Source organism: Clinocottus analis, unplaced genomic scaffold (genome assembly GCF_023055335.1).
Source record: "Clinocottus analis isolate CAN_PGR_092001 unplaced genomic scaffold, fCliAna1.0.p SCAF_5, whole genome shotgun sequence".
NCBI lineage: Eukaryota > Metazoa > Chordata > Actinopteri > Perciformes > Cottidae > Clinocottus > Clinocottus analis.
Genome location: NW_027176207.1, coordinates 10,669,156 through 10,688,754, shown reverse-complemented (window position 1 = coordinate 10,688,754; position 19,599 = coordinate 10,669,156). Strand labels below are relative to the sequence as shown.

Sequence of the window (19,599 nt, the reverse complement as noted above, 5' to 3'; positions counted from 1 at the left end):
CCCATTACCCCCACTATATATTTTGTGGTCCTTTGGAGGTTGAGTTTTGAGAACAATTGGACCAATTAAGCTAGTTTCAGCGAGACTGGATCCCTTATCAACAGGAGGAGCAGAAAGTGTTATCCCTGCTGAAGCGTCCTTGAATATGACACCGAATGCATGCCTACCTGCACTACAGCTGATCCCGAGTTCTTCTTGTGAAGGGAGAATGTGAAAAGTACATTTTCCTACAAAGAGCAATACATAATCACATTACATGGAGCTATAACTGATGGAGAAGAAGCATGAGCATCGTCATTGTCTTCATCATCCATCCATGTTTCACCACAGTGCTGAAAATACTTGTGCCATTATGTCTGAGAACAGAGTGGGACATTTGCAGAGAAAGGGAGGCAAGGATAGATGAAGGAGGAAGAGATTATCTTACATTTATTATGGTGGAGCTTATTAAAAAGGGGAGGTCATTATTTCTATCTGGAGAGTAGAGAGAGGAGAGCCTATTTTTAGCTTTCACCCCTGTGGCTGGTTGACAAGATAGATCTACAGTTTTATGTAAGTCTGTTTCAGAACCCCAAGCCCGACTCGGCCAACCTACTGTTTCATCAAACACACAATATATCCTACTTATATTATTATTGGTTTGTCAGATGCAAATACTTTCACTGCAGTTATGAAAAGGAAAGAGTTGCAGTTCTTCAGTTAATATATTTATTGCTGCAGGCGACAGCTGGGAATGCTGACACCACAGAATATAAACTAAGTAAATAAATAAATTTCCCCAAGGGCAACTCAGTATTCCTCGATATTTGTTATTAACTTTTTTGGGGTTGAAGTATTTCACCTGGGTTATTGTTTGCTGGAGTGGATGAATATATTTATACCTGGGAACATCATAACAATAGTCTCTAGTCAGGAGATGGGAGAAAGCCACGGCATCTGTCAACAGCATCTCTTGTCATTCTGGGAGATAATGTGATGACAAATACACTAAAATGATGATAAATAAAAACTGCTCTTGTGTAAATACAAGCTTTTAAAATTGCTGTTTTAAATCACAGTTGATAAAGGGTCAAACACGCAGCTCTGTGAAGCTTCACAGTCTTACATTGAGCTAAACGCTAACTACAGCATGCTAACCATATAGCCTACTTGATCCTAACAAACTCACAATTACAATGCAAACATGTTGATGTGATGCAAGGGAGACTTGTACAAAATGTAAAGGTAATCCCAATAAAAGTTGTTGAGACCTTTCACTTAAAACCATAAATGTCAACCTAATGGTGGCGCTACAAGAACAGACAAAGGATCTTCGAAGACATTATAGGATTCATCCTTTGGGAACCATCAAAATCGGCATAAAATCTAAATACAGTTGTTGACATTTCGGTCGGCGCCGAAGTGATGTACCGACCCACCGACGGACAGACCAACATCGCCACGTCGGATACATGAGGCTGGTGTGGCTGAAATGCAGAAGATTGTAACACCATACAAACACAAACCCTGTATGGTTCGGGTTGCTCAGTCATGGGTGTGTGTGGCCGCGTTCCAGCGAAGCGAACACACTGTTTGAGGAGAGTGATTGCCGGTGGGTCTGCCTCACCTTGTGCAGTACTGAGCATGCCTCTCATCAAGCCTTTCTCTGCAGATCAAATTACACCAGCCCTCAAACACTTGGATTGTGATTCTCATTCAACCCACAAGCCCTCTGTCTCTATTTCCAATAATGAATTGGATGTTGACATTGTAGCCTGCAAGAGCAAGTAAAAACTAATGAAGGTTTCTATTTTTGCTCCAACACAAATCCACGACGATTAAGTTTTTCCAAACTGTTTTAAATACACAGTTGTACTTAAACATTCAGTTTAGAGGGACAATTATTTACTGTCAGCCATTTCCATAATAGTCAGCAATAACCTTGCCTGTGTGAGAGATTGATGGGGATTTTATTTTTACATGAGCACCAGCCACCTTACCATCGTCTGCATCATGTATCAGATGTCCTCTGCTGTGGAAAGAGGAACTGAAAGAACGAGGAGACTGACTAAAGGAGAAAATCCACTTAAAGGCAGATACAGACATCGGAGAGCTTGAGGGGGTCCGAGCTCTCAGAGAGGAAGTTAGGGGCTTATGTAACTATCAGGACGGGAAAAAGGCAAGAGAGGATATTTTGTCTGAAAAAGGTGAACATGAGACCCTCCAAAGGGGTCTGCATGGGAGAATTGAAAGTGCAAATTTGTGGATTAGGCTTCTGCTTGTCTGTTGATCAGTAATGCTGCATAACTAAGCTCCAAAGCAAGCAGATGCCTGAAGGCAATTCAGAAAAACAAACCAAAAGTCATACAAAGGGGCAATTTTATACATCAAGATCAGTACACATGAGCAGTACATGGAAACAGTTACATAATGTCTCTTAAGGGTCTAGGGCATTGTTGCATTGTCAGAACTGTAGAGTCCATCGTTGAAGACCAAAAGTGAGAATATTTCTTCATTTTGACCATTCTTCTCTGGATCAGTCCACCACTTTGGTCCAAACTGAAATGTATCCACAGGAATTCATCAGATCGACTTTACATTTTGTTCATATTCTACTTTCACGGTCCCCAGAGGATGAATCCTTTGGTGATCCCCTTGACTTTCTTCCGGAGCCTCCAGCAGGTTGACATTTGTGGCTCAAAGTGAAATGTCTCGACAACCCTTCATCCAATTTGGCACAGACTTTTGTGGTCTTTGTTAACTTTGGGACTCTAGCATTATCATTATTATATAAAATAGTAACGCCATACATTATTTATCATCAAAAGTAAAACAAATCCAGGCTTCTCTCTGTCAAGTAGACATTTGTAACTTTCCATAATGCAATAGAGGCAGCTCTGAAGATTTTATCCTCTTTGAGACCCGCTGGTATTACCAAAGACTTAAAATGTGTGACAGGTGAGAACTTTTCTTTCACATTACCATTCTAGCAGCTGCCCTTTCAGACTGAAGGTCAAAGTTCACTGTTATGGCTATCAGCTGTGTGTATAATTCATGCAGGATTGGTTGTAATTTCAATGTCCAGCCGCTTATAGAAGACAAGATGACTCAGGTCAACTCAGCTGTTAGTAACTCTGTCGGTCTGTGTTACAGATATTGACGCAGGCCTTGTTACAAAATACAGACGTGACAGGTTTTTGTTTGCGGTCTGGCCAATTTTGATTGCATTATGTATAGCAAGACATCTGATAAGTCCAAGATCACAGCCACTGGAAATGACCCAAAATGGCTCTGGGCAGTTAAATACGGAACCTGTGATCTGATACTGCAGCAGCAACGAGACGTCTGCAGGCTTACTCGTGTTGGCTGTTCCCTCGGCTCCTTTGCCCTCCTTTTTTTTCTAACATTTAGTTTGCTAGGGTTTCTCCCTCAGCGAGAGGAGCAAGCAAATAAACAAACCAACCAAAAAAAAAAAACCTTTGGAAAACATGAATAGTTTTCTTTGTGATTTTAAATCTTGAGGTTTAAAGAATTTGCTTTGGAGGCATTTTTTCTTCAACTCTTTAACATTCAAATACTGTAGCTTTATTATCTCTAGGAGTGCTATGCCAACTATGGTATTACTTGCTCTACATTAAGGAATATACATTAGCAAACTTCTATTCATAGCTTTATTTCAACATAAGCAATGCTATCTTTGGCATCTGCAGATTTTACTCCGCATCAGTGACTCTCCAACTATCTGACATCATGTCATGTTATAGCTCGTTCAGGGACAAACTGTACAAAAAAGGACATACTCTGGATATTTTTAGAGGGACTTGAGCAAAGAGTGGACTTACAATACCAGGTTCATTCAAATTTGAAATGTAATTGTTGAGTGGCAACAGACTGTACAGCAGCATGATTCAGTAAATATTTTAGCAAGTGAAAGATTGTATGAATAGAAAATAACTTCACGTAATACTGTAGTACAGCATCCTAAAGTACGGTTTGTCTGTTTATACAGCCCTGTTTGGCAAAAAAGGAAACAAATACCTGAACATGCAGTGGTTGAATATGCACTCAAAAAGCATACATTGTCCCACAAAATGTACAAATACATAAAAGTAGGATAATAATACAAAATAAAATAAAAAATAGTCTTGGGTTATCGAAAATAAATTTTAAAGAAAAAGGTTTTTATTTGAGCCACTGATTATCTGTTAGAATATGCAGGGCGTTGTTAGTATCTTATGTGTTCTTAAGAGTGTAGTGTCAACCTTTAAGCTAAGCTGCATTACAGTTGCAATGTTTATGTGATACATTAAGAAAAAGAAAATTAATTGACAACTATTTTGATAGTCAATTAATTTTTAAATCAAAAAATGGCAAACAGTTGATGGTCTCATGTTCTCAAATGTGTCTTACATAACAGAAAAATAAATATTTTGTAGTTTTGAACTGTTGGCCACTCAAAATAAGACATAATTGATGTCACCTTGGACTACTGGACATTGTGATGGGAATGTTTCACTGTTTGTCTTTTTCTCAGTCTTCTCCGTGTCTTGGCTTTCAACAAAGAACTACAAGATTAAAGTCCGACTGAATTAATCCCTGTAATATGGTTTTATTCTTCTGCCTCAAGTTTAGTCCCAGCACCTCAGGAATAGCTTTACTTTTTATGGTCCAAAACTGTGGCGAACTTTGTCTCTACAATATTTAACAGGAGCTCACCCTTTTTAAAAACACTCAGCTGATTTCCCCAGCTCTCTTGTGACTTGTTTCTCTTCTCTTCTTAACCTTGACTTTCTACCACATCTGTCAAATTGGCTGCCCTCCAGATAGTGTTGATGTCTAACTGGCAGCGGCTTCCGGAGGTCAAGCTGTGATTGAGATTATATTGTCTCAACGGGAGCTTTAACTTATCACCAGTTACATAAAAGGCTACTAATTGATTACAAGTGGAGAGAGGAAAAAAAATCCAAAGATAAAAAAGACTTAAAGATAAGTCATAAATACTTTTATGTTGAAGGTGTAAAGGTCAGAGCGACATTTTGCTTTCCGGTCACCGAAGCATGAAATTGAATTTGTCGGTGGATAACTGCTGCCACCTAAAGGTCAGATTACTACTTATGTGTGGCTCGGGGTATTTGCAGATTTTACAAATCAATTTGTTGTTTTTTTACTGGCTTCAAACAAAATGCCCACAATCACAAAAATCACTAATTTACTTCAATTTAATTCAGAGAAGTACATGGAACCAGGATGTACCTGGTGGATAAGTTGCCTCACCCTGCAAGACTATCGCTGAAGCATGAAATTGAAATTATTGATGGATACATTCAGACACCAAGAGGTCAGAAAGCCACAATCAACTGCATGTATACCTGTGCTCAGTTTGGTGCTGTGCAGATTTGCAAGTCACTTCTGAAACAGTATACGTTTATGCTGAATAAATTTGTATATCATAATAATAGTACCTGTATACACACACACACACACACACACACACACACACACACACACACACACACACACACAGTAATATAATCAGTGACCACAGTCAGAAGTGTTTGCATATTTGTATCCTTTTAGTTCAAATCATGCATATGTAAGACTACCCCTGTAGACAGTCCTCCATAGCTTGCAGCTCTTGTAGTTCGTGACAGAGGGGGCCCTCATGAAGACAGAGGAGTTGTCTGACCTTGGGGATCACAGAGAGGGCCGGGCCTCTGGCACCACTGTGAAAAAGAGAGGAGAGACCTACAGACCTGGTATTTCTTCAAATAATGCCAATCAACATAACACAATAGTTGGACAGTTTCACTGCGCATCAGACACTGAAATGAGCGTGCCCTGAACATGTTCCCTATACAACTCACTCACCCATTGAAGTGTAGCTGAGCTAATTTGAAGAGTTGTCGACCCAATTCAATGCTGTCTTCTCCGTACTGGGAGGCAATGGCTACAGCACTTCTCTCCAGATGGGAGGCTGCATTACTCCAGTCACCTGCAGGAACCGCAGAAAAGAAAACGGCAGTAAGAGAACAGCGGAAATCCGAACCGCCCGAAACTCTGGTCATGACCGCACAGAGCTAAAAGGTCATAAAGATTTAGGGATGGGGCATTGAAGCTAATTATCACAACACCATGTGGCCAATGATCACTGCCCTTGTTTAGCAGCTTCTAGCACTACTCTTCTGTGAAAGTCAGCCAAGTACTAAGTTTAGGAAAAAGTGTCAAGGGTTATTTATTTAGAACCTAAAAATAAGCAGCCACATTGTCGTTTACATTTTAAACGTCTGCTGAAAGTCACTTTAATATTAATGACGTAGCTTGAAGCAGTTTGTATGTGCCCGATATTAAAACAAAAAAAAAACTACTGTCACCGACACACTTGTATGAAACGTTAATCTGTTGATCCTAAACCCTTCAGTAGGTTTCTCTGCTGTGTGGTATAGCGTTCGAGGAGTGATATCTTGTTGAAAAATGTATTGCTCAACACCTGTAGCCACCTGTAGCACTCCATTGAAGTATGTCAAGCCTAATAGAATCCCCAGAGTGCACTGGGTTTTTAGTGCCAGACCTTTACAAGCAGCAAACCTTCCAGGAAGTTACCGTTAACATGCTCAGTCAACTGGTAGATGTCTATTAATCGTGAAAGTGCGCCTTTACCACAGAAAACAGTCAGGGATCACAAAGCTCATGAGTTATCATTCTCACCCATTGTAGCATATGCTCTGGCTGTTGCATCTGCCAGCTCCCCCTGTACTGGGTGTGTCTCTGCAAGGATCAGTCCAGGCTGACTCTGGGTCCTTCTTAACAGTCTCAGAGCCTCATCTGACAGAGGGAGAAGCAGAAGTACAACATGCAGATGTTACAAAGACCTTCTGAACACATGATACATTACTGAATCTGCATTCTGTATCCCCATTTGAATGTAGTTTTTCACAACCACCTGGCCTCTCTCTTTCCAGGAGATCCACAGCCTTCTCCAGGTCAACCTTGATCTTCTGCAGCCGGTGGCTCACTTCAGATAAAGACACACGATGAGCACAGGAAGACTGCGAACATATAAATCCTTTTACTCCGTCCTCGCTGATTTTCTGAAAATCATATAAAAGATTAAGGTGGAACAAAAGTAAGACTCATCTGGAAAGAGCAGTTCATTAAAATCGTGCAATTAATCATGTATGATTGTAAGAAAAAATATCCACAAAAACACGCCTACTTTGAGAGATCCTTTGCACTTGCCACACAGGAGTCCAACACCTGACCACTGCTGTCTGCCCTCTAAACCCTCCTCCTCCTCCTCTTCCTCCTCCTGCTGCTGCTGCTGCAGGGTGCAGGCCTCACACTGACAGAGGAAGTAGTACTGTTCCTGCAGGAGACGCTGACGTTGTTGGGTTGCCATCCGACTACTGTGAGGACCTGAGGGAGGATAACGCCACAGTAATAAGTCTCGGAAGAAAAGTAACCGAACAACAGTGCTGGAAGCAATGACACACTCATTTCAGTAGAGAGTGATGTCTGGAAGTGCTGCTTCAGGGCTGGATGACAGAAATAAAATACACCACATTTCAACCCAATCCCGGAACCCATCGGCTATAATTCTGAAAGCGGATAAGCATCTGTGGAGGACAAGAGGCTATATTTCTGGAGTTACAGTGAAGCCAGCAGACGTCAAAGATGGCAAAGACTTTGATTTCTGTGCCCTGCTGGTTGTTTACTCTTCAATTGGCAACTTGAGATGCGAGACTGGTGTAGAGAGACAACATGTTCGATCAGATTGTTTCCCAAGTAGCCACTTTACAAGCCACAAAAAGAGCAAACTCATTGTCAGGTGAGAGCCGGTGGGTTCTGCGATTGCATTTGGACCAATGTGTTCTGCCTCTTTTGCTCTCCACATGGATCGTTAACCTGCATTCAATTAAAACCTACTGGAACTTGATTGTCAATACTGCAGACTAGAAACGGAAAGCAGAAATGAATCAGCACCCTAAGAATACTTTTGCACTCATAGGACTCGGTAAATGTTAACTTCTTCTTACCATAGCAGTGCAGGATCTCTTGTCCAGGAGCGATAACTTTGGATGCTCTGATAGTCACAGTGACTCCGCGGGCTGTGCTTCTGTACTCAGTCACACTCTCACTGAAGTCTGCAGACACACTGGTTCCAGTGTTGAACACCAGACTGGTGTTGGGACAGCAGGAGTGATTTAGAAGACTGAGAGTTGGGAATATTGCTGTAGCAATGCGGATTTCCCTGCTGGACTGCACTGGTGCGTTTGCTGCTCCTGTAAGATGCAAGAACCAGAAACTAAAACGTGTTGTACAAATTAAGAACATTTAAAGCTGAAGATTAAATTATTGGAAAAGCTGGAATTCTTCAATAGACCTTTTCATTGGCATTGTGCCAGTGCTTTAACAAACATGGCAACAGGAAATACGAAGGGACCCATTCATAACTTTTATGTTGTCAAATTTGAAAAGGTCCATTCAACAGTTGTAAACGTAAACATTACAATTGTGTCCCATTTTATTTGCTTTTGCAGTGTATGTGAATGCCAGGAAGTGAACATGGACCCGAGCTGTTGCTGAGAAATGCAATTTTGTCAAAACCGTCTATATTAGAACCGAATCAATCACTCGAAAAGAAATCTACAACAGTTCATTAACATTTGAAGGAAAATTCCCCGAAATAACTTCTCATATGTGTTCATTTTTCTAAGTCTTCTGTGATGAATAAAAAAATTAGATATGTTTGAATTTTAACCATCTTAAATCGAGTCGATACTGACTCAAAAAGCTGGATCGTATCGGTGACAATGAGCTCAATCTATTTAATTAAAAATATATACGTATACACTATAGATATTAAATAAGGAAGTTAAATTTCTGAACAATTAATTGTTGCATTAAAAGGTTTTACTAGAACTTTGATTCCTACTTTTGTACAATGTATTATTTGAAATGAATAACCTGTATCTTGCAGCATGAGGATTGCCTGGGCGTTACACCTCAGCTGCAGGACGTGCCTCAGAACTGCACTTCCCAGCAGCCACAGGTTCGAGCTCCACTCTGCGGTATCTTCCTCCTGGTCTGTTGATTGGCTGTCTGCCGGTAAGTGTCGACTAAGGTCCCAAGCGGCAGGTGGGGGTCCTGCTTTGCTGAGCTTTAGGAAGAGTGTTGCTATGGTAACAGCACACTGGAAACGCACATCAGGGCTATGACGATTCAGGTGGTGCCGCAAGTGAAACACACTCGAGTACGAGTCACCGTAGTATGAAGTACAAGGATTGGTTTGATTTGAGTGACGCGGAGAGGAATCACTGGACTCTGACTTTGGACCGCTTGGCTCTGACTCCGTGTGCTCGTCTCTGATTGGATCCCTGGCCATTTGGACGTTTTTTAACCCCGCCTTTAGAGTTACCCTCAGAGCGAGCTGTGACATCACCCCCATCATATTCAGATCCGCTCCCAGCGGACACTCCCAGCAGTGGTGTTCCTCCCAGGCGTCTCGCTGGCAGGAAGTTGAACAGTACCGGCTGTAGCTACAGCCCTCACACGGCACGGGACACAGAGTTTCAGTCAAACACCTGTGACAGCGCTTGTGCTCCACTCCAAACAACACTCCTCTCTGTGCGTGCTGCCTTCCTCCATTCCCTTTTACTTCCTCTATCCCCGGTATGAGGACACAGCTGTACGGCCTGTCATGAAGGATCACCTCCCCAGCTGCTATCGTCTCTGCAGCCACAAGGTGTCGACCTTTCTCCGAGCTGAAGCCAAGAGCAGCTTGAGGACAAATCCCAAAAGTGAGAAGTCCAGCAGAAGCCCCTTTTACTCTGTCTGAAGCTTTGTTATTCTTTGAGGCAGGATTGGGTTGATCCTCTTTTGCCTTTTGACCTGCAGAGAGGTGCTTGAGGCATTGTGTGCGACGGTCCTCTAGTTTGTGTAAAAGATGAGAGGGGTAGCCATTCTTAAGCGCTTTGTCAATGTCATCAAGAGATTCCTGAGAGAGAAAAGAGAATTGAGTGTGAGTCACTAGAAAATCTAAGATTCTGAGTAAAATGAAGATGACTTAGTCAGCATTTTAGCTTTCAGACAGCTCAAAACCTCAAGCAGAGATCCCAACCTGACAAGGCTGAGAAAGAGATGATGAAGCAAATTCCATGAGACACTCAGTAGTACTAAGGAGTCGTCATTGTTACAGAAGTAAGGGCAGGAACTTCATTACAGGTGTATTTAAATTTCAAAAGGCCACTGAATAGATCATTATCCAGAAACATTCCAGAGACTTTTATGTGCTGTTATGAGACTGGGGCTAAATGGCTCAACGGATGAACACTGAAATGTGTCCAACTTACTTTATTAGAGACAAAGACATTATTTGGTGAAACAAATTTGAGTGAATTAGCCCATCATAATTAAATCTTAATGAGGAATTATAGAAGATAAGTGCATGGTCTCAGAATAACCTGAACATCGATGATAATATCTTAATGAGGGTTCCTGGAGAAAGTGGATGCAGTGAAAGTCTAAATTATAGTGAAACATACTGCATGTGTTGTGGAGCTGCTTCCAGACCACAGACAGACTGAGGTCAACACTTAATGTCTGTCCTCCAATCATATATTACCTGGATGGCCAACTGAAGAATGCACTTTAATGTCAACGATACGGTATGTGAAAAGGTAAAGTTCAAACAGCTATCCTTGAAATCCTGAGATATTATGTGCTCTTGCAATCCATCTGCTATTCATGTTGACTTAACAGCTTGTTAAGGATGTAAGGAAACTGTTAACATAGAATTAAAACGTGGTGATTTTTCTTGCAATCAAGTGCTGATCACACATCAATTAATTGACACAATCTGATGTTTACAGGCATGTTTTCAGTCAACAAATAAGAAGCTGGTTTTAATGGCAACACAACTACACCACAGTCTCATTATGACATTTTTGAAGATGGTGTCATCTCACCTGGCAGTGCTGCAGATGGTAGAGTGCAGCAGAGCGGTTGGCATAGCACAGAGACAGCTGCTCTGAACCTAGATGAGCAAAACATATGCCCTGTCATGACAGGAGACAGAGAAGCTGGTTGTTAATGCATATTATTACTGCTATATAAACTCAAACAATGTGTTTTCCTCCTACTGTTCTCAAACGATAAAATATATATTAAAACAATATAATAGAGTATAATACAAGTAATGAAATGTAATAACAGTTCTCATGATAATGTTTCGTTGTAGTTAATATTTTCCTGTGGAGCAATACATTACCTGTGAATAGTGCAGAGCGGCTGCAGCGTGGTCTCTGGTCTTGAAGCTAGAGTTGCCCCTCTCCCTGCATTTGGCTGCTAGCTGTGCATCCTTCTGTACGGAGTATCCTGAGGAGATCGACTTCACCATGTCCAGATCATCTTGGCTATAAAACAGAAATGAAGACAAATGACATATTCTATGTTCAACATCTTCTCCAGCAGCAGAAAAGCATGGGTTTACTTTTAATTGTTTATTCCTGGACACGAACTGCAAACCAATGTTTTTACAAAGTGCATGCCGTTAAATTAGACTCTAAACTTGTTTCTCAGATTGATCAGATATCGAGTGCAAACTAATTTGCAACAAACTAGAGAAGTAAGCTAACGTTAGCAACTCACGTTATCAGAGTGAGGGCACACTTGAACAACTCATCTATTTCACGCAGGGATGTCAACGTTTCCTTCAGCTCGGGGTCGAGACCGATCCATTTCTGCGCAACGTGATCTTGCCACTGAACGCAGGGGAGATCCATCATGAACTACACGTAAACCACATAAGCACCGGGGGACAGTTCAGGGTTTGTTTTGAGTCCCTTCTGCTGAGCACGCGGAGCCCGATTGTCAAGGTGGCGTGTCTGAAAAAGGATGTTTCTCACCAAAATATACCTCCGAGTTTTTGTCCAAAATAAAATGTACCTTAGGGCGGTAATTTAAGGTACGTTGCCAATTTTACATGAGGAAGCCGGCCATCATGTCTACCGCGCTTATTTACTCTTTTATTTCGAAGGCGGAAATGTGCCATATCCGGTTTTGAAGTCGTCCCCGTAAAGGATGATCGTTTGTTTCCTCTCGCGATAAGTCCCAAACTTGTTTACGAACACAAACAAGCCAAAGTCTGCCTGCTTGGACAACTACTTTACCGGGAGACATGAGTGTAAAACTCACGGAGGGAGCAGTTGAAGTAAGCATAGCAATGCATACAACTGAAAAAAAACGTTGCTTTTTATCTGTACTTGGAAAAAACAGTTTCTAGTGTTTACCAATGTGGCTCTGCTAGCTGCAGCTGTTAGCAATAGCAGCTAATGAGGTAACGTTACCTCACGTCTGAATCTACACGAACGTCAGCGTTAACCGACCACGTTACGTTTATAAGTGAATGGGGTGACACATTAATGCAGGTCGCTTAATTTATTCAAATATTGACAGAGCCCAATGCATGAATTGTGTGGTTGGACTGACATCTTAGTTACCCTTCGGGCATTTTGTCCCACACGTGTAGGGTCCAGAGAGATGATTCAAAACAACAACACCGGGGCGGTCCAATCGAGTCCCCTTCTGTTTGTCCACTGCTGCCCAATTTCACCTGCTTGGGGTGGTACAAAAACAATTAGCACTTCATGAATCTCCAATTAATGTTGGACTGTAACTTTGCATTAGTAGCATGGTAATGTGATGGGACAGGATGGGGCCAGGTGGTAGACACTAACACGTCCATGTGTGTTATTGTCTAGGCGCTGATCAACGGCTCACAAGCGGACTGCAATCTCGTGCTGCAGCTGCTGGTAAGTAAAAAGAGTCCACTTGACCATCCAATCCAATTTACGAAGCAAACCAATTGTTATCAATTAAGCATTGGCTTCATCTATGAAACTCCTAATGCTGCAGAAAAGCCCTCTGCAGTCCACAAGAGATGAGCTTCTCTCCGCTGACTGTTGAAACTCATACCCTCTACTACTGTAAATGTTGTCTCATGCTGTTTCTTTGTTTCTCTGTGCTGTCGAATATAAACAGTTATTTAAATTAGTTCAATTTTGTCTAGCCCAAAATCACAAATGACAAATTCGCCTCAGAGGGCTTTACAATCTGTACACATTCGACATCCTCTGTCCCGGGACCTCGCATTAGTGATTGGTTGTTGTACTTATAAAATCCTTCCTTCCGGTTTGTCAGAACATCGTTCCGTGTGCCGGCGGTTCTGTTCCACCCAGGTTCCGGCTCATGATGAGTGATGGTCGGCACTCTTTGTCTTGTGAGTATTTTGCAGACTGTGGGTTTGGCCTTTTTGCACCAATTTGACAGACACGTGTTAAATCCAACAAGGGTAATATGATAATTTACAAAGCACAAAAGTAGGGCAAAGCAAATTATCGCCTCAGGAGATAATAAAGTACCAATTATGGATATGTTTGTTAACTGTACGTTAATACATTTGTATTTGTTTGTGTATGTAGCCTTCCTGTTGGCCACACAATTAAACAATCTGGTAGAAGAGAAACTCCTGGTCCGTAACTGTGTGTGTATGGTGAAGAAGACAATCAAGAACACGTTGTCAGATGGCAGGTATGTGTTTTCATATTTGCATGTCTTTACTCCTTGCAACTGTCTCTGTATTTGTTTGTTGTATGTAATTCCTTTTGGCGTTATTGCAACCTTCTTCCAGGCCCGTGGTGATCGTGCTGGACATGGAGATTTTGCAATCGGCCGAGGAAATTGGAGGGAAGATCGGAAATCCCACTCCATGTAATCCAACTGGTAATATTTTTTGAAAATGCACATGGGTGAGGTTATTAACAGTAATCAGCAGCTTCTGCAGGTCTCTTATGGTGTTTGTTCAATTTGCAGGTAAGACTTCATCTCCACAGAAGTCTGCCTCAGGTTCTTCTGTCCCAGCATCCCCTCCGTCTGCTGCAGTAGCTGGACCCTCCTATGAGAACAACAGCAGTGAGTGTCACATCAAATATTTTAAATGTGATTTCATGCTTCTTTATGAAAAGTGATCTTGTTGTTTCAGTCATTATTAATACATGCTGTCACATTTTTTATCAATGCCATGATAATGACATGCCTGCCTTTTTATTTAATTTCCGATACCGTAAAGCTGTTTTGTCAGTGAGGACAAATCCAACAGAATCTCTGAGCTCTTTCTTGTCTATCAGTCACCTGTATGGCAGATGTAACTTTTCGTGTTGTTTACTTCTCATGCTCGACAGCAACTTAAAACAAAAAGGATAAGCGTTGAGCTGTTTCACATTTTGCAATGATTTGTGGTACATTCTAGTTTCCCCTACTGGAGCACAAGGAGCAGTACGTCTTGTTTTTATGAAACTAATTGGATGAATGGAAATTGAACACACTTATTAATTACTGCACTGACATTCTAGACATAGCAAGAATATACAACAGCTGAACCATTGCTGTCCATGTACAAGAGAGTAGCATGAGGTGAATGCGGACTCAATACAACACTGACAGACAGGTTGGGAAAGTAATTTAGGTGTAAAAAAATCTGTGTGTGTGTGTGAGTGTGCGTGTGTTTTAAGTCAGAAATAGACATGGACTGTTGATGATGTTCCCGAACGGTTTTTCTAAGTAACTGCATGCAAGGCAGAGCTGTTTGAATAAATCATTTTTAATCGTGGTAAAAACAATGCACCCAGAAGCCTTCAGCTCTCCGTTCATGATATTACATGTCATATTGATTCATAGTACTCATTTGCCGTGAAGATTACAGCAATTAAATACCTCACTAATATAAACACATTCTAATTTCTTCATTTAGCGAAGTTAGATGCACTGAGCATTAGGGCTTTGCTCAAACTGAATACTAGACTAGAAGTTGCAAAATTGATTCTTCATTCTGAAGTCATGCAGAAAGAACTCTTGAAGTGTACGGCTTATAGACGACCAATTAGTAATAACTAATAATATATATATAGTCAGAAAAACAAGTTAAGATTTTCATATTGACCATACTTTGGAATAAAATATGAGCTTCATGGTTAGACAATGAATTATGGTCTTTTTTGGTCAACAACCCTGTGCTTCTCAGAGTTCATTCTTTTCTCAGTTTTCAATATAACATATTTGTTGATTGTTTACACCCTTCATTACCAGGTGTTTGACGCCGTGGTCAGAATTCAACGATTGTTTCAGAATTACAGAACATTTTAGGAGTTGATTAGATTTTAAGTGTTGGCCTTTTTCTAGTTGAGAAAATCTGAAGAATTTCACAAACTCCAATCTTACCAGCAGAGGGAGCCAAGTACTTTTTGAGAGAAGTGTGCTGATGATTAATTTGCAATCCTGTTTTCATCAATACTGTTCTGCAGCCATACTTTTGGACCAACAGAGTGTTTGTGGTTCAGTTTTCCACACATTAACCAGCACTATGGACTAGAAATTAATTCCTGGTTTTCATTACTTTGATAGTCATAGCTCTTCGGTGTTCAAAGGAGGTATCTAAGTGACTTCAGAACTAGATGAAATGCCAAATTAATAAAAGAACACATTTTCGTCAACTCAAGTGTCCTATTTTCTTATGACACTGTGCACTTTTATCATAGTTCCTGCTCTTCTATCACAGCAGGAAACTATCTAGCCGACTGGCCACTGCGACTGGTGGAGTCAATAACTTTCACCTTTTTACTGTTTTACCACCATTCTTTATAACAGAATATGACCTCCAAATAACGATTGGGTTTCTGCCAAAATGGCTGGTGCCACGTGTCATGCCTGAAGTAGCATGTGTTTTATTGGATCTTCTTTTATTAGCTTAGACTTTGTTTCACTCACTTGTTTTATCCCACCAAATGCTCTCAGCATCAACATTGATTTTGTTATGTGGCAGAAACATACCCAGTAGTCCTCCTCGGTGGAGGTTGTAGGCATGTGGGTGGATAATGAGTGCTTGGTATATATTGTGTGTTTGTGCCTGTGTAGGTGTGTGTTGTGACTGAGGGAGCTCGTGTGGGCCGATGGCTCCTCCAGTTCATGGCTCCATGAATAATGTGTTGTGGACTGAATCCCCTCGTAGTGATGCGCACGGACGCGCAGACACACTAATTTGACTGATCAACAATGAGGCTTAGCATTTAGTAGTTCATCAGACTCCTCGTTTGTCATTTGAATCGTGTTAACCTGCTCCCCTGTTTAATTGTCGTTCCTCTTTTTTAATAGCTCAAAACAAGCGTAATCCTTAACATCTTGACGTATTGTCTTTTCCTGAATGTTTTTGATTGCTTTTCAGTGTTTTTGTAAATTGCATTTTCAGTAAATCGATACATTCATGTGCATTTACAAGATTGCTAAGTGCAACACATGAAGTGTTTCCATTGAGCTGTGAGGCATGTAATGACTGGGTAGGCAGCTGTTTTATTTAAGTGTCTGGGTTGAAGACTGTCCTTCAGCCAGACACTCTCTTCCTTGTATTGCAGCTACTCCGAGCGGCGAAGCAAAGACAGCGACTATATTTACCAAACGGGACATCTTCGCTCTCTCAGGGTCAGTTTCAAGAGAAGGCCTGATGCCGGCTGCTCCAATAGCAATTACAGATCCATCGCGGCATCAGGGCATGATATAAATAACATCAATAGACAAATCTTTGTGGTTGAAAAATAGAACAGACAATATTGCGCAATAAAATCATAATTTGTATGTAAAAGGCTGCAGGTACAGTAAGTCTATCCTGCACAGGCTGGACAATACAAGACTAATAATAACTGAAACTGTGCAGCTCTTTAGGACAAAATTTTTTTTCTGAATGAGCCAAGAGTCACTTACAGTAGAACGAAAGAAAATACAAGTTGGCTGAAAATGCAGTTGATTATGATTTGTATGTGACTCTGATTTATTTTAATGATACATAAAAAAGGTTAGTGACATTAGTGCTGTTTGTTTAATAGTAGTTTTTTAATTATGCATCAATGTTGCTGTCCGCTCCTTTTCTGTATCATCAGATAAGGCTACCAATCACTGAACAGCATCTGATTTAAATGGTTCCACGCTCCTCATCTTCTCCGAGACATATCTTAGATGATGATGACCCTGATATGTTTCCAGGTCAAGGGCTAGAAGATGGGAGAGTGAAGATGGGAGAAAGTGTAATTTGCTAAATAGAAAGCCCTCCCTATGAGCTCCAGGCGTTCTGCTCTGTAGTGAAGCCTGACCTCTGTCTTCGTTGGAGTGGGAGGATGTGATCAGAGAACATTTTCCCTCGGTCAGCAGAGTTTGAAACAATAATTTAAAATTTTGTAAGCATTTATTATTGTTTTCCTTGTAAGCTCTGTCAGTCACAAGCGAAATAGTAACAACAAAATGTGACTCACAATCTTAAGTATTGTGAAATGAACTGTACCTATTCCTCCTTCAGCATTAGATCTGGAGTCAAAGGTCTCGTGACACAGTAGACACTGACAGTTCTGTGTTCTCATTTAAATATTCATCAGCAGCAACCCTTGAAATAGACTACCTTCAAATTGCATCGCAGATGATATTTAAATTCCAAAAAGAGATTTGCACTCGTTGAAGTGCTGTTAAAAAAATATGAATTATTCATCACTAACTATTCTCAGCAGGTTTCCTTTTGTGTTTATGAGAGAGAGGGAGGAGTGGAGGGAAAGAGTTGTGATGACACACTTTTACACACTCGCTTTCTTGCTCACTTTCTCTATTTATTGCCTTTTTCTTGTCTCTATATTCCTCATGTCCTCTCTTCTTATAGTAACCGCACCCCCACACCAATTTTCACACCTATAATCTTGTTCACTCCTGTTGCTTTTTCCCTCTAAACACTCCATTACAGATTGCGTGTGTATGAATATTGATGTTAATTACTCCTTGCTTGAAAATAGCTGTTCAATCTGTGATTTCCCCAAGGATTGTGCTCATGACACACACACACACACACACACACACACACACACACACACTGACACACACACACACACCTGCAAAGGAGGGTATCATAGAGGTGAGTATTTGCTGTGCTCCAGAACAGGAGCTTATATCAGCGGCGTGGTCTCCGTGGGATTACATCATTTTATACCTGACAATTCTTCCCTCAAATGCGGTTCTTCAATATGGCACGATCATGCCAAAATGAGGCGATGCCTGACATTATTTTTTGACAATAGCCAAATGTCCAGCCTGAATCTGTGATGATGGAGCTGATGCGACTTTATTGTGGGAGGTGAGAAAAACACTGTGTGGTTCTGTGGGCCGGTTCAAACTCTTAAAAGTTTTCTGGCATTATCATTTGTAAAAGAAATGTAAAAGCTAATCTGTTTTAAAAAAAAAGGGGAACTTAACTTTTTTCTAAGTTATGTTTTTTTATGTTAAATGTTATAGTGGGTCCGAGTGAAAACGCACGTGTTGCCATGAAAAATGACATGATATAAATGAAGTACTTACATTTAACACGTGAGGACAGCACACTCAGCTTGATTGATTAGACATGTTTTTCATTACAGACCATGATGAATATATTATGCTTGATTATTAGAAGCATCTGATGGAAACTACCTTACGGCTTCATAAATACTTTCATATACCTTACTGCCTATTTTAAAATAACCATTTTTCCTGTTTGTAAATGAGCTCAATAACCTCTTTTCCTCAAACTAAAGATAACATTGTTAGTATGCTTGTCTTAACCATATTTAATAACTAAGTATTTACAAAACAATGGGTGGGTCCTTGACTGATACAGTAATTACGAGATTAATCATTGTTAGTCTTGCATAAGAAGAAAAACAGTTTTATTAATTGGCACAAATTAATAACAGGGAAATGAGTAACTCTACAGGGAGATCTGTGGGGAGAGTTTAACTTTTTTGGGCGGTTTATCACTCTGGCAGCTGCTTAGATGATCAGGTAACAGCTACCACGAATGTTTTTTAATCGCCGGAATCATTTTCTAAAGTGTTTAAGTTTGTGGTGCCTGACAAACTGGTAGGTGCTCTCTCAGATATGTATCGTGTCTGCAAAGGGATTTGTCCACTTCAACGACTGTTCTTGAGAACCTTTGCATGTGATTTGAGGAAATACGTGTCACAGTTTGATAGTCAATGAAGACAATTTCTGCTTGAGGCCATTGGCTCGAGCTCACATTAAGCCGCCACAAGCGTATCTTATATTTTATACTTTCACTTGTACAGTTAAATGTTTCTTGTTGTGTTTTATGATGCACCCTCCGCCAGGACAAATTCCTCGTTTGTAATAACTTACGTGGCAATAAAACGTTTCTGATTCTAATCTGAATCTCAGATTAAACTGTCAACTTTGTAGAGTCTTACCTTGTTAGTCATATAGTGCAATGCTAATCAGTGGAGTCTTTTATTTGTTTCATTTCATGGTATATTTGTGACGATGGCTTGTCCAGACCTTTGAGTCCGCCCACTCCACTGTGTTCAAGTTAACTGATTTGTCTGGCAGCGTGTCAGGCATTTATCCATTTTAAAAAGTAATCAGGCCTACATGTGCCACGGAGGTGATCCAACGATTATCCAATCAGCACCGTGGGCGGTACTAACGCCCGTTGTCAAGCCGTTGACAATGGCAAATAGATGGAGACCACTAGAGACAGCATTAAAGCTT

At 40.8% G+C, this 19,599-nt stretch overlaps 2 protein-coding genes across 4 annotated transcripts in view; one reads left to right on the top strand and one right to left on the bottom strand.

Moving 5' to 3' along the window:
• Positions 1-5,182: 5,182 nt before the first annotated feature.
• Positions 5,183-12,583, bottom strand: smyd4 (SET and MYND domain containing 4). Of its 2 annotated transcripts, none has more exons than XM_068600547.1 (10): positions 12,477-12,583; positions 11,246-11,390; positions 10,944-11,033; positions 8,944-9,973; positions 8,013-8,258; positions 7,193-7,392; positions 6,920-7,067; positions 6,685-6,801; positions 5,848-5,971; positions 5,183-5,702 (listed from the first exon to the last, which is right to left on the bottom strand). In XM_068600547.1, the coding sequence occupies exons 1-10, from the start codon at positions 12,485-12,487 to the stop codon at positions 5,579-5,581; spliced, it is 2,235 nt and encodes a 744-aa protein (XP_068456648.1). In that variant the 5' UTR covers positions 12,488-12,583; the 3' UTR covers positions 5,183-5,578. The 2 variants fall into 2 exon arrangements, with proteins under 2 accessions (XP_068456648.1, XP_068456647.1); XM_068600546.1 differs by lacking the exon at positions 12,477-12,583 and adding an exon at positions 11,626-11,972.
• The window catches only part of LOC137802577 (replication protein A 70 kDa DNA-binding subunit-like), a 37,884-nt gene continuing 30,379 nt past the window's right edge, over positions 12,095-19,599 (top strand). Inside the window, exons 1-6 of one of the 2 annotated variants that reach the window (XM_068600549.1) lie at positions 12,095-12,187; positions 12,738-12,788; positions 13,177-13,255; positions 13,458-13,566; positions 13,667-13,746; positions 13,849-13,947. In XM_068600549.1, the coding sequence (XP_068456650.1) occupies positions 12,155-12,187; positions 12,738-12,788; positions 13,177-13,255; positions 13,458-13,566; positions 13,667-13,746; positions 13,849-13,947 (451 nt within the window). In that variant the 5' untranslated portion in view covers positions 12,095-12,154. Of the gene's footprint in view, positions 12,188-12,737; positions 12,789-13,176; positions 13,256-13,457; positions 13,567-13,666; positions 13,759-13,848; positions 13,948-19,599 lie in introns of both variants that reach the window. The other variant, XM_068600548.1, reaches the window with a different exon arrangement.